The 23,296-nt window shown below is 52.4% G+C and overlaps 1 protein-coding gene across 6 annotated transcripts in view; it reads right to left on the bottom strand.

Annotated features, from left to right (window-relative positions):
* Positions 1–15,609: 15,609 nt before the first annotated feature.
* LOC125449941 (IQ motif and SEC7 domain-containing protein 2) overlaps positions 15,610–23,296 on the bottom strand; it is a 220,772-nt gene continuing 213,085 nt past the window's right edge. For 5 of the 6 annotated variants that reach the window (XM_059643214.1, XM_059643217.1, XM_059643218.1 and 2 more), the window contains 2 exons: positions 22,271–22,320; positions 15,610–17,026 (listed from right to left, as the gene is read on the bottom strand). In XM_059643214.1, the coding sequence (XP_059499197.1) occupies positions 15,689–17,026; positions 22,271–22,320 (1,388 nt within the window). In that variant the 3' untranslated portion in view covers positions 15,610–15,688. The remainder of the gene's footprint in view (positions 17,027–22,270; positions 22,321–23,296) is intronic. The other variant, XM_059643219.1, reaches the window with a different exon arrangement.

The following is a 23,296-nucleotide window of genomic DNA, read 5'->3' as shown; positions in this document are numbered from 1 at the left end:
TTACAAGGAGAGGCTGGGACTTTTTCACAGGACCATAGGAGGTTAAGAGGTTTATGAAATCATGAGGAGTATCGATATAGGTAGATGTCTTTTCCATCAGGGCATATTTTTAAGATGAGAGGAGAAAGACTTAAAAATGACATGAGGGGTAATTTTTATTTACACAGAGGGTGGTCGGTGTGTGGAATGAACTTCCAGAGGAAGTGGTGGATGTGGGTACAGTTACAACGTTTAAAAGACATTTGGGTAAATTCATGAATAAGAAATGTTTGGAGGGATATTGGCCAGGAGCAGGCAGGTGGGACCAGTTTACTGAAAGCAAAAAATGCAGGAGATCACAGTGGGTCAGGCAGTACCTGTGAAGACAGAGAGAAAGCTAATGTTTTGAGTCTAAATGACTCTTCATCAGAGCTGACATGAAGTATGAGTTCTAGTTTAGTTTGGGGTTACAGTCGGCACGGACTGGTTGGACAAAAGGGTCTGTTTCCATGCTGTGTGACAATTCACACCTGACAAGGTGTGCAAGCGGTCGAACATTACTGCAGGATGGGATTAGAACAGTTCGGTGGCTGCTTTTAACCAATGAACATAACGGGCCAAATGGCATTTTTTGGGGTCATGACTCTGAATCTGGAATTAAAAACCAGTCAGCCTGATGGCGACTGTGTAACCACTGTTGGTTATCTTAAATAAAAGCCTTGCTCACTTTGAACCCCCGGTCCCCTTTCCTCCTGAAGCCCTTTGCCCCCTACCTGAGCCTGCCCAGACTAAAAAGTACCATGGCACCATTCCACTGAGAGAAAAAGATTCCATTACCATCTCTGCCCTCTCCCTTTCTGACCCCTTGAGAGGGACAGGCAGGTTCGTATCACTGATGTAAAGTGCAGAAGGAAACAATGACTCAATTTACTCTCAGCAAGGTCCTGGAAAGTTCAACATCCATCAGTTACTAAATTTTCTGTAAGTGGCTTTGGTGAGAAACACCTACACCAGCCCAGGATGTTCTCAATACAGCCTAAAATAATCTCCAAATTCCAAGGCCTAGACCTGGGCTCCCCCCCCCCCCCCCCCCTGCCCCACTCTGTAACTGGATCCTTGACTTCCCGCCCCATAGCCCACAATCAGTAAGAACAGCAATAACACCTCTTCCACCATAATCCTCTACACCAGTTTTCCACAAGGCTGCACACTCAGCCCTTTACTATACTCCTTATACACCCACAACTGTATGGCCAAATTCTGGCCCACCTCCATTTGCAAATTCGGTGACAACACCACCGTTGTTGGTCTGATCTCAAACAACAACGAGACAGAATACAGGAAAGAGACTGAGTGCTTAGTGGCATGATGTAAAGACAACAATCCATCCATCAACATCAGCAAAACGTACATGGATGTACATGGAATAGTGTAGGTTTCTTGGGCTTCAGATCGGTATGACAGGTCAGCACAACATTGAGAGCCGAAGGGCCTGTAATGTGCTGTAATGTTCTATGTTCAAAATGAAGGTCATTGACTTCAGGGAGCAGAGCCAAGGGCATGCCCCTGTCTGCATCAATGGTGCTGAGGTGGAGATGGTGGAGACTGTCAAGTTTCCGGGAATGATGGTCAAGAAAGCACAACAATGTCTCTCCCTCCTCAGGAGACTAAGCAGGTACACAAGGATGCTTACCAATTTTTACAGATGCACCTTAGAAAGCATCCTATCTGGATGTATCACAGGGTGGTATGGCAACAACTGCTCCCAAGATTGCCAGAAACTACAGAGAGTCATGAACACAGCCCAGCCCATCATGCAAACCAGCCTTCCATCCACTGACTCCAACTATGCTTCCCGCTGCCTCAGGAAAGCAACCAACACAAAGACCCCTCCCACCCTGTTTATCCTCTATTCCATCCTCATCCAACAGGCAGAAGATGTAAAAGTTTTTGAATACGTGTACGAACAGATTCAAGAACAGCTTCTTCCCCACTGTTATTGAACTTCTGAATGGACCTTTTGAATGTTAATCCTTCTCTCTCTCTCTCTCTCTCCGCTCCTTCCCTGCAGCAATAACTCTGTATTCGCACACTATTTTGCTACCCTGAAGCACTTTGTACAGTACAATCTGCCTGAATATTATGAGAGAAAATACTTTTCACTCTGTGTTGGTACACATTACAATAATAAATAGAATCAATAAATGTTTCCTGAGGCTCTAGCACCTAGCGCTGATTTTTACGCCGATAATTATTTTTCTTCCCCCTCTCTTGATGTCTCTCTCGCCCTCGCTGCAGTTTAATGGACAGGCCTTTCACCCCGAATCACATTGGTACCTACTCCCATTAAACATTCACCAATTCCCATTGCTTCTCCACAATCTAACCCCCACGCTGCCTTAAGAATATTAAAAGTGTCTGATTCCACCACCCATTTTTCAAAAAGCGATCAAAAGTCTATCTCCTAATGTCAGGATCTACAACTGGTACTAGGTTCACTAACGTCCTTTAGGGACGGAAAAATACCACCCTCACCTGCTCTGGCCTAAATGTGACTCCAGACCCACAGCAATGTGGTTGATTCTCAATTGCCTCTGAAATAGACGAGCGAGCCCTTCAGATGTACCAGTCGCTACATAGGCTTGAAGAAATGAAATTGGATGGAATCACCTGGCATTGACCCAGGCACTGGAAAAGACAATCGTGGGGTCAGCCCAGTTGTCCCTGAAAGGTCCTCCTCACTAACTCTTGGAAGCTAACGCCAAAGATAGGAGAGTTGTCTCATACACCTGTTAAGCAACAGCCCAACATAGTCACACTCACAGAATCATACCATACAGACAACGTCCTAGACATCGCCATGACCATCCCTGGGTATGTGCTGTCCCACCAGCTGGGCAGACCCAGCAGACAGGGGGCACCGTGGTGTACAGTCGGGAGCGAGTTGCTCTGGGAGTCCTAAACGTTGACTGCAGACCCCGTGAAGACCCACGACTTCAGGTTGAACATGGGCAAGGAAATCTGCTGCTGATTGCCATGCACATTCTCCATCAGCTGATGAATCCGTTCTCCTCCATGTTGAACAACACTTGGGAGAAGCACTGAGGGTGAGGGTGGCAAGGGCACAAAATGTATGCTGGGTGGGTGTATCAATGTCTGCCACCAAGGGTGGCTCGGCAGCAGTGCTACAGATCGAGCTGCTCGGTCCCAAAGGATAAAAACAACACTGGGTCTGCAGCATGTGGTGAGGGAACCAACAAGAGGGAAAAACATGCTTGAGCTGATCTTTAAACAACCTGCCAGCTGCAGACGCATCTTGTCCCTGACAATACTGATAACAATGACCATCGCACTGTCCTTGTGGAGATGAAGCCCAGCCTTCAACTTGAGAATAGCCGCCATCGTGTGGTATGGCAGTATCACCACACTAACTGGGAAAGACTGAACGACCCAGCAACTCCAGACTGGGCATCCATGAGGCACTGTGGGCCATAACAGCAGCAGAATTGCAGTCCAGCACCATCTGTAACCTCATGGCCAAGCAAATCCCCACTGAACCATTACCATCAAGTCAGAGGATCAAGCCTGGTTCAAAGGAGAGCGCAGGAGCAGCACCAGGCATGACTGAAATTGAGGTGTCATTCTGGTGAAGCTACCAAACAGGGCTCCTTGCACACCAAACAGCGAAAGCAGCAAGTGAAAGACAGAGCTAAGCGAACCCACAACCAACAGATCAGATCTAAGCTCTGCAGTTCTGCCACATCCAGTCGGGAATGGTGGTCGACAATTAAACAACTCACCAGAGGCAGAGGCTCCACAAATCTCCCCATTCTCAATGACGGAAGAGCCCAGTACATCAGTGCAAAAGAAAAGCTGAAGGATTCACAACCATCTTCAGCCAGAAGTGCCGAGTGGATGATCCATCTCAGTCTCCTCCTGTGGCCCCATCGTTGCTTCAGACATGAACAAAAGAGCTGAGTTCCAGAGGTGAGGCGAGAGTGACAGCCCTTGACATGAAGCCTGCATTTGACAGACTGTGGTTTCAAGGAGACCGAGCAAACCCAGAATCAATGGGTAGCAGGGGGCAAAATCTCTGCTGGTCGGAGTCGTACCTGGTATAGCTTCAGGACACCTCTGCAGGATTTCGTCAGGATAGTGCCCTGGGCCAAGCCATCTTCAGCTGCTTCATCACTGCCCTTCCCTCCACCGTGAGGTTAGAGGTAGGAATGTTTGCTGATGATTGCACAATGTTCAGCATCATTCACCGCTCCTCAGCGACTGAAGCCGTCCATGTTCAAATGCAGGAAGACCTGGACAGTATCCAGGCTTGGGCTGACAAGTAGTAAGCTACATTCACACTACACAGGGACGAGGCAATGACCATTTCCAACAAGAGAGTCTCTAATCACCGTCCCTTGACATTCACTGGTGTTACCATCACTGAACTATCAACTTCCTGGATGTTATCACTGATCAGAAACTCAACTGGACTCACCACATAAACACAGTGGCTACAAGAGCAGGTCAGAAGCTGGGAATACTGCGGCGAGTAACTCAGCTCCTGACTCCTCAAAGCCTGTCCCACCATCTACAAGGCACAACTCAGGAGTGTGATAGAATACTCCCCGCCTGCCTGGATGGGTGCGACTCCAAAAATACTCAAGAAGCTCAACACCGCCTGGGACAAAGCGGCCACCACATCCACTCAGGAAGAGATTGGCACCACATACACTCCCTCCACCACTGACGCTCAGCAGCAGCAGTGTGTGCCATCTATAAGACACACTGCAGAAATTCCCCACAGGTCTTCAGGCAGCACCTTCCATACCCATAACCACTTCCATCTAGAAGGACAAGGGAAGTAGACACCTGGGAACATCAGCCCCTGTGCCACCACAACTCACCATCCTGACCTGGAAATATATTGCCGTTCCTTCACTGTCACTAGGTCAAGTTCCTGGAATTCCCACCCTGGGAGCATTGTGGGCCAAGCCGCAGCAGGTGGACTGCAGTGGCTCAAGAAGGCAGCTAACCACCACCTTCCCGAGGGGCAATGAGGGACAGGGCAATAGATGTTGACCCAGCCAGTCACTTCCACATCCCATAAATGAATAAAAAAACCCTCACAACCCTCTGTGAGTAAAAGATTCATCTCATGTCTGTTATAAAATGGCTGCCCCTGATTTTTAAATGGTGATGTCCCTGGTTTACACTCCCCAACACGAGGAATCTTCCTGTCCACATCACCTCCCACCCTTGACCCCTGTCAACACCTCCTCAGGACCTTAGTTATTTCAACCAAGTCTCCTCTGACTCTTCTAAACTCCAGGGGACATAAGCCCAGTCAGTCCAACCTTCAGTCACAAAACAATCCATCCCATTCCAGGGATCCATCTGGGGAAACCTTCTCTGAACTGTCTTCAATACAGTCACCTCCTTCCTTAAATAAGGAAGCCAACACATACACAGTACTTCAAATGTAATCACAGCAGTGCCTTTTATCACTGAAACATAACTCAGAATCAGTTCACTTTGTAATAAATAACAGCCATCTTTCCTGTTTACTTGCTGTGCCTGCACACTAACCTTCTGTGACTCATGCACCAGGATACCCAGATCCATCTGCATCTCTGAGCTCTGTCACCTCTCCCCATTTGGATAGCATGCCTCTTTTCTATTCTTCCTGCCAAAATGGGCAATTTTGCACTGTCCCACTTTGTACACCATTTGATGGATCTTTGCTCTCCTCACCTTGTCTATCCCTATCCCTTTGTAGCCTCCTAATGTCCTGTCCATGACTCACTTTCCAGGGTCTCTCCGTATTGACTGTAAATTAGCTGACTGTACTTTACAACCCTAACTCTAACCCCTTCATCCAAATCACTTCTATGAATTGTAACGAGTTGAGACCCCAGCACTGACTCACATGGGACACTAAATGAGACATCCTGCCTGGTTATTGCTACTCTCTGCTTCCTGCTAACCAGTGAACTTTCTATCCTGCTACCTGCTACACCACAAGCTTATCTCTCACATAATAACCTTTGATGTAACACCTTACCACATACCTTGTGGAACTCTAAGTACAATATGTCCACTGGTTCCCCAATATCTAAAGGTTTGATTTGGTTTGATTTTATTGTAGTCGCATGTACCTAAGTATAATGAAAAGTTTTGTTTGGTGAGCAGTCCAGGCAGATAGTAGCAAACAAGAACATACAGATCACAGGGTGCTTAGACAGAGTGAGGCACACAGGATGTGCACAATGCAAGATCAACATTAGTAAGACCAACATTATTTGAATGTAGAGAGTCCATCCATCAGTCTAATAATGGCCTGGAAGAAACTGTTCCCCGACCTGTTGGTGCGTGTGTTCAAGCTTCTGTTGAAGAGGTTGAAGACAGCCTTACCAGGGTGGGAGAAGTCTTTGATGATGTTGGCAGCTTTTCTGTGGCAATGATACGTGTAAATAGAGTCCATGGATGGGAGGGTGGTTTCTGTGATGATCTGGGCTGTGTGCACAACACCTTCAGCAGTTTCTTACAGACCTGGGCAGAGCAGTTGCCGTACCAGGCTGTTACGCACCCGGATAGAATGCTTTCTCTGGTGCATCTGTAAGTGTCGATGAAGGTCCTTGCAGACACACCAAATTTCCCAAACCACCTGAGGAAGAAGAGGCGTTGTGTTGTGCCTTGTTGACTGTCACATCCATGTGGAAGGTCCTGGACACGTTGTTGGTTATCGTCACTGTGAGCAACTTGTTGCTCTTGATTCTCTCTACCTCAGTTCCGTTGATGTAGATGGGGGCATGTCCTCCTCCTTCCTTCCTGAAGTCAATGATCCATGTTACCCTCTTCAATGAACTGCAAGAACCTGGTCAAACATGATTTCCCTTTCACAAAACTGCCTCAATGCCTTGAACTTATCTCAGTGCCCTATTAGAACATCTTTAATGGTAGTTTCTAATATCTTCCCCATGACTGACTGTAGATTTCCTGCTTTCTCTCTCCCTCCCTGTTGAAATGAAAGAACTACATTTGACTCTTTCCAATCGAAAGGAACCTTCCCCAAATAGAAGGAGATCTGGAAAATTAAAACCAAACCATCAATTATCTACCAATTCCTTCTTTAAGACTCTAGGATGGAGTCAGTTGGGACCTGGGTACTTGTCAGGGGCAGCAGCTTCAATATTTACTCAGTACCACTTCTCTGGTGGTTGAGGCTTCCCCAAGTAACTCCCTACCATGTCTTAATGCCAAAGTGACGATAAACTGACAACCTGTTCTGGATTTCCCACGTAGACGCGATGTCAAGAAGGTACAGCAATGCCCTCCTCTTCCTCAGGCAGCTCAGAAAATTTGCTGTGTCCATAAGGTCAGTCACCAGCTTCTACAGATGCACCAGCAAAAGCAAACTGTCCGGGTGCATAACAGCTTGGTACGGCAACTGCTCTGCTCAGGACTGTTAGAAACTACTGAAGGTGGTGCACACAGCCCAGACCATCACAGCATTATACCTTCCATCCATGGACTGCATTTACACAGCTCACTGCCACAGAAAGGCAGCCAGCATCATCATAGACCCATCACACCCTGGTAATGATCTCCTACACCCTCTTCCATCAGGCAGATGGTACAGAAACCTGAACACATGCACCAACAGCTTCAGGAACAGCATCTTCCCGGCTGTTATTAGACTGATGGATGTGCTCCTCTAGCCTCAAATGATGCTGATCTTGCCGAGCACACCCTGTGCAATGTAACCTGCCTCTGTCTAAGTCTTTTTGGCCTGTACATCCTTGCCTACTATGATCTGCCTGCATTGCTGGTAAACAAAGCTTTTCACTGTATTCTGGTACACGGGACAATCAAGCAATTTATTGCAGCTGCTGGATCTTACCTGTATCCTGCAAAGTGAGAACTGATGCAAAACCTTTTCAATTTATCTGCCATTTCCAATGATTAATTGTTCTGTCTTACGTTCTACAACACTCACTTTGTTGACCCGTTTATTTCTGGAAACTCTTACTATCTGCTTTTGCATTTCTGGTTAGCTTTCTGTCCCACTTGAATTTTCCTCTCCTGGGTTTTGTTTTTGGCTCATTCTTTGCTTTCTTCTAAATAAAATATACTGAGCAATCTTCTGACCTGCCACCCGTCTTTGTTCAAGACTATCTGCTTTATTTCTAGGAGTGATGTTGTCTTCCACCTTTTGGGGAACATTTGCTGCTTTTCCTAAGTTAAAACAGAAACTGTTTTCGACCTCCTCCTCGAGACACAAAGAGCTTTGGGATGTGGCGATGTCGCGAAGAAATGCGAGCTGTACTTCAGCTTGTCCTGACAATTCTCCAGCCCCAGTTACATCTGGTGAGGTGTGCTCTCGGATCCAAAACATGAACTTCTTTCTCTCACTCCATGCAGGCTGAGTTCCCCCAGTCCTTCCTGGTTCTTTACTTTTCAGATCTTCAGGATCCCTGGTACTTCGTCATCATCATTACCTCTTGATCCTGATGTGAAGAACTTTGATCAGCATTTCTAAGGCCAGCCCACAGACACAGCAAGCAATTAGGAAGATGGTGTCGAGCTTCTCAAGTGTTGTTGGAGCCATCAGGACAAGTGGGGAATATTCCATCACCCTCCTGACTGTGAGTTGGTGGCATAGCGAGAGGGAATCGTAGATGTGGACAGGATTTGGGAAGTCACGAGGAGAGTTACTCACCACAGCATTCCCTGACTCTGATCTGCTGTTGTAGCAACAGAATTTGCTATGGCTAGGCCCAGGCCAGTTTCTGGTCAATGGTAACCCTCAAGGATGTTGACAGAATGACATGGAGAGGACTTGGATGGAGATATCACTAATCAGTGCCGTGGGTCAGGAATGAATTTGGAGCAAATGGGATCATTCACCTCGAAGCAGACAGGGTTAAGGATAGGACTGAATGGAGGTGTTTGGAATCACAAGGCTGTTTTTGACTGAGGCACTGAAGGGGTTACACTAGATTTGGGAAATCGGAAAATGAACAACTGGGGGAGACAGTTTGAGGGGGGAGTGGGGTAAAGAACCAGAGGGGGAAACAGATCGAGGGGGAATGGGTTAAAGAACCAGAGGGGGAGACAGATCGAGGGGGAATGGGGTAAAGAACCAGAGGGGGAGACGGATGGAGGGGGAACGGGGTAAAGAACCAGAGGGGGAAACAGATCGAGGGGGAATGGGTTAAAGAACCAGAGGGGTAGACGGATGGAGGGGGGAACGGGGTAAAGAACCAGAGGGAGAGACGGATGGAGGGGGAACGGGGTATGGAACCAGAGGGAGAGACGGATGGAGGGGGAACGGGGTAAAGAACCAGAGGGAGAGACGGATGGAGGGGGAATGGGGTAAAGGCCCAGAGGGGGAGACGGATGGAGGGGGAACGGGGTAAAGAACCAGAGGGGGAGACGGATGGAGGGGGGAACGGGGTAAAGAACCAGAGGGAGAGACGGATGGAGGGGGAACGGGGTAAAGAACCAGAGGGAGAGACGGATGGAGGGGGAACGGGGTAAAGAACCAGAGGGGGAGACGGATGGAGGGGGAACGGGGTAAAGAACCAGAGGGGGAGACGGATGGAGGGGGAACGGGGTAAAGAACCAGAGGGAGAGACGGATGGAGGGGGAACGGGGTAAAGAACCAGAGGGGGAGACGGATGGAGGGGGAATGGGGTAAAGAACCAGAGGGGGAGACGGATGGAGGGGGAAACGGGGTAAAGAACCAGAGGGGGAGACGGATGGAGGGGGAACGGGATAGAGAGCCAGAGGGGGAGACGGATGGAGGGGGAACGGGGTAAAGAACCAGAGGGGGAGACGGATGGAGGGGGAAACGGGGTAAAGAACCAGAGGGGGAGACGGATGGAGGGGGAACAGGGTAAAGAACTTAAGGGGGAGACGGATGGAGGGGGAACGGGATAGAGAGCCAGAGGGGGAGACGGATGGAGGGGGAACGGGGTAAAGAACCAGAGGGGGAAACAGATCGAGGGGGAATGGGTTAAAGAACCAGAGGGGGAGACGGATGGAGGGGGAACGGGGTAAAGAACCAGAGGGAGAGACAGATGGAGGGGGAACGGGGTAAAGAACCAGAGGGGGAGACGGATGGAGAGGGAATGGGGTAAAGGACCAGAGGGGGAGACGGATGGAGGGGGAATGGGGTAAAGGACCAGAGGGGGAGACGGATGGAGGGGGAATGGGGTAAAGGACCAGAGGGGTAGACGGATGGAGGGGGAACGGGGTAAAGGACCAGAGGGGGAGATGGATGGAGGGGGAACGGGGTAAAGGACCAGAGGGGGAGACGGATGGAGGGGGAACGGGGTAAAGGTCCAGAGGGGGAGACGGATGGAGGGGGATCGGGGTAAAGAACCAGAGGGAGAGACGGATGGAGGGGGAACGGGGTAAAGAACCAGAGGGGGAAACAGATCGAGGGGGAATGGGTTAAAGAACCAGAGGGGGAGACGGATGGAGGGGGAATGGGGTAAAGAACCAGAGGGGGAGACGGATGGAGGGGGAATGGGGTAAGGAACCAGAGGGGGAGACGGATGGAGGGGGAACGGGGTAAAGAACCAGAGGGAGAGACAGATGGAGGGGGAACGGGGTAAAGAACCAGAGGGGTAGACGGATGGAGGGGGGAATGGGGTAAAGAACCAGAGGGAGAGACGGATGGATGGAGGGGGAACGGGGTAAAGAACTTAAGGGGGAGACGGATGGAGGGGGAACGGGATAGAGAGCCAGAGGGGGAGATGGAAGGAGGGGGAACGTGGTATGGAACCAGAGGGGGAGACGGATGGAGGGGGAACGGGGTAAAGAACCAGAGGGAGAGACAGATGGAGGGGGAACGGGGTAAAGAACCAGAGGGGGAGACGGATGGAGAGGGAATAGAATAAAGAACAAAGAATAAAGAAAAGGGGGACAGGTGGTGATGAGGGGTGAGAGAAGGATGGGGTAGAATGTGAGACTGAGTGGACGGCTGTTCTGAAAATCCAGTACAGGAGCGAAGGACTGAATGGCACGGTCCTGCCTCTCCTTCAGGAATGTTGCCATTGGCCTGCATGCACCATCTCCACGCGTGTATGAGACCCCTGAACAAAACCAGCTCGCAGGCAGGTGAGTCGTGAAAATAACTTAACATATCTCTTTATTTGCTTTCTGCATTTATTCCGCATAACTATGTACACACACGGGAAAAAAACAGATCACCCAAAAACAGAAGAGAAACCGAGGATGGAGGAAATTGACACCACTTTGCTCACTGGCTTCGTACCAGTCACATGACTGAGACCATGCGTTGACTTACATCACACGAGGCTTGTAACATGCACGCTCTGACATCACATTCGCGAGGATGCCCTTCTGAGGCAGCTCTGGATACCAAAGTGAAGGCTGCGAGATTGGGCACACCTCGGGGACACATGCGCCGAACAACTGGCGCAGGAAAACATCCTGCACTGCACTGTCGGCAGGAACCTGGTCCTCCCTGGCCTAGTCATTGGGGCCGGGGGGGGTGGGGGGGGGGGTGACGTGCATCCCTCCTGGGCTGACACATACTGACCCAGCACCACACGAGTTATGGCACAGAGTTCAGCTATATTTCATGGAGAGAGTGAACACGGGGCACATACTGATTAGGGGCGAGCGTAAAAAAACAGCAACGCAGCATCCCGGTCCCTGATTTCATGGTAAAGGGCGAATTCAGGCACAGCTGCGATGCCCCTCACAGACCACCAGTGAGGTGAGGCATATTGTTCGGCACCCCACAATTTCACTCATTTAAATCGATAACCTACATCTGGGTATCTGTTATTCTTTATATAAACCCCCCCGAGCTCCCTCGATCAGTTTCCAGTCTGTAACTCCCTCCCGGGGTCTCTGTTATTCTGTATATAAACCCCCCCGAACCCCCTCGATCAGATTCCAGTCTGTAACTCCCTCCCGGGGGGGTATCTGTTATTCTGTATATAAACCCCCCCCGAACCCCCTGGATCAGATTCCAGTCTGTAACTCCCTCCCCAGGGGGGTATCTGTTATCCTGTATATAAACCCCCCCGAACCCCCTCGATCAAATTCCAGTCTGTAACTCCCTCCCGGGGGGGGGGTACCTGTTATTCTGTATATAAACCCCCCACCGAACCCCCTCCATCAGATTCCAGTCTGTAACTCCCTCCCCGGGGGGGGGTATCTGTTATTCTGTATATAAACCCCCCGAACCCCCTCGATCAGATTCCAGTCTGTAACTCCCTCCCCGGGGGGGGGGTATCTGTTATTCTGTATATAAACCCCCCCCCGAACCCCCTCGATCAGATTCCAGTCTGTAACTCCCTCCCCGGGGGGTATCTGTTATTCTGTATATAAACCCCCCCCGAATCCCCCCGATCAGATTCCAGTCTGTAACTCCCTCCCCAGGGGGTATCTGTTATTCTGTATATAAACCCCCCCGAACCCCCTCGATCAAATTCCAGTCTGTAACTCACTCCCCGGGGGGCGGTATCTGTGATTCTGTATATAAACCCCCCCAAACCCACTCGATCAGATTCCAGTCTGTAACTCCCTCCCGGGGGGGGGGTACCTGTTATTCTGTATATAAACCCCCCACCGAACCCCCTCCATCAGATTCCAGTCTGTAACTCCCTCCCCGGGGGGGGGTATCTGTTATTCTGTATATAAACCCCCCCGAACCCCCTCGATTGGATTCCAGTCTGTAACTCCCTCCCCGGGAGGGTATCTGTTATTCTGTATATAACCCCCCCCCCCGAACCCCTCAATCAGATTCCAGTCTGTAACTCCCTCCCCGGGGGGTATCTGTTATTCTGTATATAAACTCCCCCCACAAACCCACTCGATCAGATTCCAGTCTGTAACTCCCTCCCGGGGGGGGGGGGTATCTGTTATTCTGTGTATAAACCCCCCGAACCCCCTCGATCAGATTCCAGTCTGTAACTCCCTCCCCGGGGGGTATCTGTTATTCTGTGTATAAACCCCCCCGAACCCCCTCGATCAGATTCCAGTCTGTAACTCCCTCCCGGGGGGTATCTGTTATCCTGTATATAAACCCTCCCCCCCGAACCCCCTCGATCAGATTCCAGTCTGTAACTCCCTCCCCGGGGGGTATCTGTTATTCTGTATATAAACCTCCCCCGAACCTCCTCGATCAGATTCCAGTCTGTAACTCCCTTTTGGGGATCTGTTTTTCTGTACATAAAGTAACCTGGCCTTCTCAATTAGATGCTGTATCTAACCCTGTGCTGTCCCTGTCCTGGGAGTGTTTGATGGCGGAACAGTGTAGAGGGAGCTTTACTCTGTGTCTAACCCCGTATTGTCCCTGTCCTGGGAGTGTTTGATAAAGGGACAGTGTAGAGTGAGCTTTATGCTGTGTCTAACCCTGTGCTGTCCCTGTTCCTGGGAGTGTTTGATGGGGACAGTGTACAGGGAGCTTTACTCTGTATCTAACCCCGTGCTGTCCCTGTCCTGGGAGTGTTTTTTGGGGGTACACTGTAGAGACAGCCTTACTCTGTATCTAACCCCGTGCTGTCCCTGTCCTGGGAGTGTTTTTTGGGGGGACACTGTAGAGACAGCCTTACTCTGTATCTAACCCCGTGCTGTCCCTTCCCTGGGAGTGTTTGATGGGGGACAGCGAACAGAGAGCTTTACTCTGTAACTGACAGATTGCTGTCCCCGTTCCGGAAGTGTGTGGTGAGGGGTCAGTGTGGAGAGAGCTTTACTCTGCACCTAACCCTGTGCTGTCCCTGTCCTGGAGAAAATGATGGACATACGACAGTTTGGGCAGGGGCAGCAGTGAGGTGGGCCTGACTCCTTGCATTCGGCAGTTCTGACCTCAAGATTGCACTGCACGGTGATGGGAGATGGCCCTGCGCTCCTTCACCCGCCGCGCTCCCACAGCACTCACAGGTATCCAGAGTAGGCCCAGAGAGATGCCTCATCTCGACTTCCCCAACATCATTTCATCCCGTCGAGAACGGCTGCAGCTGCCTCTGCTGCTCTCTGCGCCGTCTCACCCTCTCACTCAGCCGCCCTTTCAACTGCTCGTAACTTGGCGAAGTACTTTAATAAATATATTTGCTGAATTATACAGTCCGCATATTAATTAGTTAAATATATGTTTTCTTCTTTAAATATACATTCAGTCCAAAAAAGAAACGTGAGCCTCGCGAGAAATCTCTCTTTCACGCTCCCTGTTTGTGTTAAGCTCCAACATGGGGCTGGCGAGGCACGTTTTGTTCTGTGGGGATGAGACAGAGTACCTGCCCTCCCCTAGGCCCTTGTCTCCCAGGGCCTCCATGCAACACAGTATCAGAGTTTTGTTTCTCTCAGTTTAAATTTGTCGCGTTTCTGTGTATTAAAAAAGGAGTGGGAAAAGAGTCCCAGAGTTTCTCCCTTGGGAAGGGAGGAAAGGAGGAATATTGGCATGAATTCGAGACCGGGGTTAAGGACAAAGTCAGGCCTACTCCCAGAGGCCTGGGAAAGTTCTAGTAGGCCCAGTAGGTGTGAGTGTGTCGGGGTAGTTGTGAGTAGGTCCAAGTAGGCCAGGAAGACTTGGGTAGGCCCAAGTTGGCCGGCATTGATGTGGGTAGTCCAGTGTAAGTGTGAGTAGGCCCAAGTAGGTCAGGGTTGGTGTGTGTACGCATGAACGGGCAGATCTGGTGTGAGTAGGCCAGGATAACGTCTGAAGTTGCACGACACCAGGTTATAGTCCAACAGGTTTATTTGACCATAACCTGGTGCCGTGTGACTTCTGACCTTGTCCACCCCAGTCCAACACTGGCACCTCCTCATCTAGGCTAAGCGCAAACAGTAGGCCAGAGTTGCTGTGTGTAGGCCCAGGGTCGGGGTGACTAGGCCCAGGTAGGCCAGGGTTTGTGTCAGTAGGCCAGGAGAAGTGTGAGTAGACCTGAGTAGGCTGGGTATGTTTGTAGAGGCAGGGGTAGGTGGCTAGACCTGAAGTGGCTGGGTTTAGTTTGTGGAGGCCTGTGTAGGCCGGGGTATGTTTGAGGAGGCCGGGGTAGGAGAGGACAGGCCTGTGTAGTCAGGGGTAGATTTGAGGAGGCTGGGGAAGGAGAGGACAGGCCTGTGTAGACTGGGGTAGGTTTGAGGAGGCTGGGGAAGGAGAGGACAGGCCTGTGTAGACCGGAGTAGATTTGAGGAGGCCGGGGTAGGAGAGGACAGGCCTGTGCAGACTGGGGTAATTTTGAAGAGGCCGGAGTAGAAGAGGACAGGCATGTGCAGACCGGGGTAGGTTTGAGGAGGCCGGGGTAGGAGAGGACAGGCCCATGTAGACAGGGGTAGGTTTGAGGAGGCCGGGGTAGGAGAGGACAGGCCCATGTAGACAGGGGTAGGTTTGAGGAGGCCGGGGTAGGAGAGGACAGGCCCATGTAGACAGGGGTAGGTTTGAGGAGGCCGGGGTAGGAGAGGACAGGCCGGTTTAGACCTGACACCCTCAGAATTCAGCTTCCTGCTTCCTGACGATGTGCCACCATTTTTGAAGGGAGAGGGGCTGGTGTCAGAACCTCCAAACGGAGTGAGGTTAAAGAATACCATGACCCCTCAAAGCCTGCCCAGCCGACCTCCCGACGCGCCCCTGCTTTAAACCACATTGCCCCCCCCCACCCGACCCCACCACTGTCAGACCCCAGCAGCTTGGTCCCTGGCCAGCCCCCTCCCAGAGCTGCTCCGTTCACACCACTGTGCTGATCCGGTTGGCAGGTTTGGCCTTGACCCCAGTGGAGACCTGACTGCTCGGGGGCCCGACCAGGGTCTGCTGAGGGTGTGGGTGAGGAGGCAGGGGCGAGAGGGGCAGCAGTGGCGAGTAGGGGGAGTGGGGGGACTGCGGGGTGAGGGGTGTCAGGGGTGTGAGGGGAGTGAGGGGCGAGTGTGGAGTGAGGGGTGAGAGGGGCGAGTGAGGGGAGAGCTGGGGTGGCAGTCCATGCTGCTGTTGCTGTGTGTGCTGCTGTGCATGCTGCTGCTGTAATGCATGCTGCTGTGCATGCTGCTGCTGCAGTGCATGCTGCTGTGCATGCTGCTGCTGCAGTGCATGCTGCTGTGCATGCTGCTGCTGCAGTGCATGCTGCTGTGCATGCTGCTGCTGCAGTGCATGCTGCTGTGCATGCTGCTGCTGCAGTGCATGCTGCTGTGCATGCTGCTGCAGTGCATGCTGCTGTGCATGCTGTTGCTGCTGTGCATGCTGCTGCAATGCATGCTGCTGTGCATGCTGTTGCTGCAACGCATGCTGTTGCTGCAACACATGCTGTTGCTGCAACGCATGCTGCTGTGCATGCTGTTGCTGCAACGCATGCTGTTGCTGCAACGCATGCTGCTGCTGCAACGCATGTTGCTGTGCATGCTGTTGCTGCTGCAGGGCGTGCTGCAGCGTGTGATGTGCCAGAGGGTGCTGCTTGAGGGTGTGCCCAGCTAGCGTGTGCTGCGCGGGTGCTGTCCCCCCATGGTGCAGGGTGTGCTGCCCCCCTGGGTGGTACTGCTTCTGCAGCTGCCCTGGCATTGCTCCGGGGTGCTGTTGTGCCTGTCCGTACTGTGCCATAGCGTAGGCGGGGAGCTGGTGAGGGGCCAGGGGTGACTGGGGAGAGCTGACTGGAGGACGAATGGTGTGGGTCATGGGGGCACGGGGGAGTAGGGGTGGTAGATTGGGTCTCTGTCTGCACTGGCGCTGGAGTGTGACGTTGGCATGGGGCAGGGTCGGCTGTGAGTGGAAGCGATGGTGATAATAATAAGGTGGCGGGGGCTGGCAGTACTGAGCATGCAGCACCTGGATCTTGGAGGGGACCTCGGACTGCCCACTCTGAAGCTGGTAGGCAGCCTGGTAGGAGGAGGAGGTGGCAGAGGACTGCCCTCCCCCAGCCAGCAAGTGTGCGTGTGCTCCCTGCTTGCCCCGCCTGCTCCCAAACAGGGAGCCTAGGAAGGAGGTAGAGTTGGAGAGCTGTCGGTGAGGCCTCATGGTGGAATCCTCTTGGATGGGCACAGGCCTTGGCGGCACTCGGGGACTGCTAATGATGGACCCCTGTGAGGGAGAGAGAGAGGGAGGGAGGGAGAGAGGAGATGAAGGGGAGAGAGGGAGAAGGAAAGGGGAGAGGGCAAGGGAGAGAGAAAGAGAGAGAGAGACAGAGGGGGACGGGGAGAGGGAGGGTGAGAGAGAGAGAGGGGAGAGGGAGAGGGTGAGGGACAAGGAGTGGGAGAACGGGAGACAGATAGTGATGGGGAAGGAAGGTCAGCGAGGGAGGAGGGGAGAGAGAGAATGAGGCAGAGGGAAAGAGAGAGAGAGAGTGAGGGAGAGGAAGACAGATGGGTTTGGGAGGGGGAGAGTGAGGAAAGGGGAGAGGGAGTGAGAGGGAGACAGAGAGAGAGGTATGGGGAGGAGGAGAGTGAGGGAGGGTGTGAGGGGGAGAAAGAGAGAGAGAGAGAGAAAGAGATGAGGGGAGGGGGAGAGTGAGTGAGGGAGAGATACAGAGAGACAGAGCGAGGTATGGGGAGGGGGAGAGGGGGTGGGGGACAGAAAACAGTGTTTGTGTTACACACATGTCTTCATGAGCTCCCAGGTATCCCCTCCATCCCTTGCCCCCAAACATTTTGACAGCAAGCCCCCCTGCCATGCTCCACCCCGAATCTTAGTGTATGGGAGGGGGTAGAGTTCCCATTAGATTCCTGCTAGCCTCCTCCCCAACGCAGCAAGGGGCAGAAGGCTTATCAGAGTGTGCTCCCCCACCCGCCCCCCGGGTCTCAGAGCAGAAAAGCAGCACATCCTGGGAAGACCGAACAGCCCAGACAGCTCCGAGAGACGGGGAGGGCAATATGGTGGGGGTAGGGGAGGATGAGGTGGGGGTGGGGGGGGTGATGTGTGCATGGAGGTGCGGAACAAGCTCCTGCTGGGTGGATGGAGCCGGGGCTGGGGGTGCTGGGGGGGGTCTGGGAACACCACGGAGGGGAGAGCAAGATGTTCTCTCTCTCTCTCTCTCTCTCTCTCTCTCTCTCTCTCTCTCTCTCTCTCCACATACAGTGGCTGCCATGGGACAGAGAAATCGACAGCTCCCCTGTGTCATTCTGAAAGTGGGGTAACTGCAGAATGTGAGAGTGTGTCTGTGTGACACATAAAGATGAGATAGATAGAGTGTGACAGAGCGTATGATGGAGTCAGTGTATGTAAGAAAGTGTGTGTGTATGTGAGAGAGAGAGAGGATTGTGAGAGATACAGAGTGTGTGAGAGTGTGTGTGAGGGAGTACGCATGTGAGAGAGAGACTGTGTGTGTGTCTGAGCGAATGTGTGTGTGTTGGAGAGACAGAGTGTGTCTGAAAGTGTGTGTGAGCGAATGTGTGTGTGTGACAGAGTATGTGTGAGAGAGGGAGTATGTGTGAGAGAGAGAATGTCTGAGAGTGTGTGTGAGAGACAGTGTGTTTGAGAGAAAGAGTGTGTGTGAGAGTGCGTCTGCGAATGTGTCGATAGAAAATGTGTGACACAGTGTGTATGTGAGACAGAGGAATGTGATGGATAGAGTGTGTGTGACAGAGAGATGAGACAGAATGTGGCAGAGCGTGTGATCGAGACAGTGTGTGTAAGAGTGTCTGTGTGTGTGTGAAAGAGAGGACTGTGAGTGAGAGGGAGAGAACTGTGAGAGAGAGAGTGTGTGTGAGAGAGAGAGAGAGTGTGTGTGAGAGAGAGAGTGTGTGAGAGTGAGAGGGTGTGTGTGAGAGAGAGAGAACTGTGAGAGAGAGTGTGTGTGAGAGAGAGAGAGTGTATGTGAGAGAGAGAGAGTGTGTGTGAGAGAGAGAGAGAGCGTGTGAGAGTGAGTGTGAGAGAGAGAGAGAGAGTGTGTGTGAGAGAGAGAGAGAGTGTGTGAGAGAGAGAGAGTGTGAGAGAGAGGGAGAGTGTGTGTGTGAGAGAGAGAGACAGCGTGTGTGAGAGAGAGAGTGTGTGTGAGTGTGTGTGTGAGAGAGTGAAGTGTGTGTGAGAGAGAGAGAGAGTGTGTGTGTGAGAGAGAGGACTGTGAGAGTGTGTGAGAGAGAGTATGTGTGAGAGAGAGAGAGTGTGTGTCAGAGAGAGGACTGTGAGTGAGAGAGAGAACTGAGAGAGGACTGTGCGAGAGTGTGTGTGACAGAGTGAGTGTGAGAGAGAGAGGACTGTGAGAGAGGACTGTGCGAGAGAGTGTGTGTGTGAGAGAGAGGACTGAGAGAGAGTCAGAGGACTGTGACAGTGTGTGTGTGAGTGTGTGTGTGTGTGAGAGAGAGTGTGTGTGTGAGAGAGAGTGTGTGTGAGAGAGAGAGGACTGTGACTGTGTGTGTGTGAGAGAGAGAGAGAGTGTGAGAGAGAGTGTGTGTGAGAGAGAGTGTGTGTGAGAGAGAGAGGACTGTGACAGTGTGTGTATGTGTGTGTGTGTGTGTGAGAGAGAGAGAGTGTGTGTGAGAGAGAGTGTGTGTGAGAGAGAGAGGACTGTGACTGTGTGTGTGTGTGTGTGTGTGTTGTGTGTGTGTGTGTGTGTGTGTGTGTGAGAGAGAGAGAGTGTGTGACAGGGAGGGATGACGCGTGTGCGAGTGAGAGCGTACACCTGTAATGCAGAGGAAGGCTTGGGAAAGCCGAGCTGTTGGTGAAGTCGGGGGGTGGTGCCGGTAGATTGAGTGACGGAGACGGGTGATGTTGACTGGGACAGGGCTGCGAGGTGGACACCCAGAGATGAGGGGGTTGGAGTGAAGGGAGACTATCGGGGATGGACTGGGGCCTGCTCAGGTCGGGCGTGAGATTTGGTGCAAAGGGCGAGACAGGGAGGAAGCGCGGGCACGAGGTCAGGAATCCTGAGGACACGGACAGCCCGGATCAAACCCACAACCCAACATCGGGGGCAAGAACAGACAGAGTTGAGAATAAAACCCACTCTGCTCTACCACAGCAATTCAACAACGGGAGGCATGGTAGATGGGGTTTTACAATAGGGCGGAGAATGGGTACAAGGGTAAAGGGGGCATTAGGGGTACAATGGGGTGATGGGGGGGTAAATGGTAAAGGGGGCATTAGGGATACAAGGGGGTGATGGGGGGTAAATGGGTAAAGGGGGCATTAGGGATACGAGGGGGTGATGGGGGGTAAATGGGTAAAGGGGGCATTAGGGATACGAGGGGGTGATGGGGGGGTAAATGGGTAAAGGGGGCATTAGGGGTACAATGGGGTGATGGGGGGGGTAAATGGTAAAGGGGGCATTAGGGATACGAGGGGGTGATGGGGGGTAAATGGGTAAAGGGGGCATTAGGGATACGAGGGGGTGATGGAGGGGTAAATGAGTAAAGGGGGCATTAGGGATACGAGGGGGTGATGGAGGGTAAATGGGTAAAGGGGGCATTAGGGATACGAGGGGGTGATGGGGGGGTAAATGGGTAAAGGGGGCATTAGGGATACGAGGGGGTGATGGAGGGTAAATGGGTAAAGGGGGCATTAGGGATACGACGGGGTGATGGGGGGGTAAATGGGTAAAGGGGGCATTAGGGATACGAGGGGGTGATGGGGGGTAAATGGGTAAAGGGGGCATTAGGGATACGACGGGGTGATGGGGGGGTAAATGGGTAAAGGGGGCATTAGGGATACGAGGGGGTGATGGAGGGTAAATGGGTAAAGGGGGCATTAGGGATACGAGGGGGTGATGGGGGGGTAAATGGGTAAAGGGGGCATTAGGGGTACAATGGGGTGATGGGGGGGTAAATGGTAAAGGGGGCATTAGGGATACGAGGGGGTGATGGGGGGGTAAATGGGTAAAGGGGCATTAGGGATACGAGGGGGTGATGGGGGGGTAAATGGGTAAAGGGGGCATTAGGGATACGAGGGGGTGATGGAGGGGTAAATGGGTAAAGGGGGCATTAGGGATACGAGGGGGTGATGGGGGGTAAATGGTAAAGGGGCATTAGGGATACGAGGGGGTGATGGGGGGGTAAATGGGTTAAAGGGGGCATTAGGGATACGACGGGGTGATGGGGGGGTAAATGGGTAAAGGGGGCATTAGGGATACGAGGGGGTGATTGGGGGGTAAATGGGTAAAGGGGGCATTAGGGATACGAGGGGGTGATGGGGGGTAAATGGTATAGGGGGCAATTAGGGATACGAGGGGGTGATGGGGGTGTAAATGGGTAAAGGGGGCATTAGGGATACGAGGGGGTGATGGGGGGGTAAATGGGTAAAGGGGGCATTAGGGATACGAGGGGGTGATGGGGGGGTAAATGGGTAAAGGGGGCATTAGGGATACGAGGGGGTGATGGGGGGGTAAATGGTAAAGGGGGCATTAGGGATACGAGGGGGTGATGGGGGGGTAAATGGGTAAAGGGGGCATTAGGGATATGAGGGGGTGATGGGGGGTAAATGGTAAAGGGGGCATTAGGGATACGAGGGGTGATGGGGGGTAAATGGGTAAAGGGGCATTAGGGATACGAGGGGGTGATGGGGGGTAAATGGGTAAAAGGGGGCATTAGGGATACGAGGGGGTGATGGGGGGGTAAATGGTAAAGGGGGGCATTAGGGATACGAGGGGGTGATGGGGGGGTAAATGGGTAAAGGGGGCATTAGGGATATGAGGGGGTGATGGGGGGGTAAATGGTAAAGGGGGCATTAGGGATACGAGGGGGTGATGGGGGGTAAATGGGTAAAGGGGGCATTAGGGATACAATGGGGTGATGGGGGGGTAAATGGTAAAGGGGGCATTAGGGATACGAGGGGGTGATGGGGTAATTGGGTAAAGGGGGCATTAGGGATACGAGGGGGTGATGGGGGGTAAATGGTAAAGGGGGCATTAGGGATACGAGGGGGTGATGGGGTAAATGGGTAAAGGGGGCATTAGGGATACGAGGGGGTGATGGGGGGGGTAAATGGTAAAGGGGGCATTAGGGATACGAGGGGGTGATGGGGGGGTAAATGGGTAAAGGGGGCATTAGGGATACAATGGGGTGATGGGGGGGTAAATGGTAAAGGGGGGCATTAGGGATACGAGGGGGTGATGGGGGGTAAATGGGTAAAGGGGGCATTAGGGATACAATGGGGTGATGGGGGGTAAATGGGTAAAGGGGGGCATTAGGGATACGAGGGGGTGATGGGGGGGGTAATTGGGTAAAGGCAGACGGAGGGCGGGCTCACACAGAGAAGGAGTAGGCAGACAAATCCAAGATGGTGGGTATGGAGCAGGCACCATGGGATGGCAGGGTTTAATGATCCTTCTGGTAGGGGGTGAGGTGAGGTGGGGGTGGGGGGGGGGGGGGGGTGGTTAGATGGGGTGCCACTTACTTCAATGGTGCTGTCGAGCGATCCCACACTGTTTCGGCGTCCCCGTTTCCCTGGGCCAGACACACGCAACACCAAGCGTTAGACACAGAGCCAAGGCTGGGGCACCCCTTCGAGCCTCCGGCTGAGTCCCACCATCTCTCATTCCCCCATTCCCACCGCCACCCACATCCCAAATATCCTGACAGCTCCACACAGCAGGCTCAGGGCCCAGTCAGACTTGGGATCAGCTCTGGGTACTGACGGACAAGAATGCAGGATGGGCAAAACGGAGGGAGAGGAGGATGAGGACAGGACGAGGGCAGAGAGAGTGAGACGGAAGGTAGAGAGAGAGAGAGAGAGAGAGAGCGAGAAACGGGGCAATGACAGAGAGAGAGGGAGAGACAGAGACAGAAAGAGTCTTGAAGACAGAAACAGAGAGTGGGAGCGAGAGACAGACTCAGAGATGCACAGCACAGAAACAGATCCTTGCATCCATCTCGTCCATGCCGACCTGTATGAATCCAGTCCCATATGGGCATGAGGCCCATATCCCTCGAAACCCTAACCCTATCCTGTACCCATCCAGATGCCTTTTAAATGCTGTAACTGTACCAGCCTCCACCCACTTCCTCTGCCAGCTCGTTCCATACACACAGAGCCTTCACTGGGGAGATCTCATTAAAATCTGGATTGATCTCCCCATCACACTCTCTCAACGTCACACTTTCTCCCCGATCTCACATGCACCCCCACCCCACCCCCCCCTCCCGCAACTCTCTTCCTGGTCATTTTCATGCCCAGTCATTCTCTCCCTGCCCATCACTCTCTCTCCCTTGTCTCTCCCATCATCGTCAATGGTCCCCCTACCACTCTTGTCACCGTCTGTCTTTCCCAAGCAGTGTATCTCTCACTCTATTATTTTCTCTCTGTCTCTGTTCATCTGTCTCACACTCACCCTCTGCTCTGGTATAGAGATGCCCCTCCTGAGCACAGGCAGGCAGGTGATTGGCTTATTTACTGCTGGGGCCTGTTGCAGGAGGGTTGGGG

This window comes from Stegostoma tigrinum, chromosome 49 (genome assembly GCF_030684315.1).
Source record: "Stegostoma tigrinum isolate sSteTig4 chromosome 49, sSteTig4.hap1, whole genome shotgun sequence".
Classification (NCBI taxonomy): Eukaryota; Metazoa; Chordata; class Chondrichthyes; order Orectolobiformes; family Stegostomatidae; genus Stegostoma; species Stegostoma tigrinum.
Note: the sequence above shows the minus strand (reverse complement) of the source record. Positions and strands in the feature narration are given on the sequence as shown.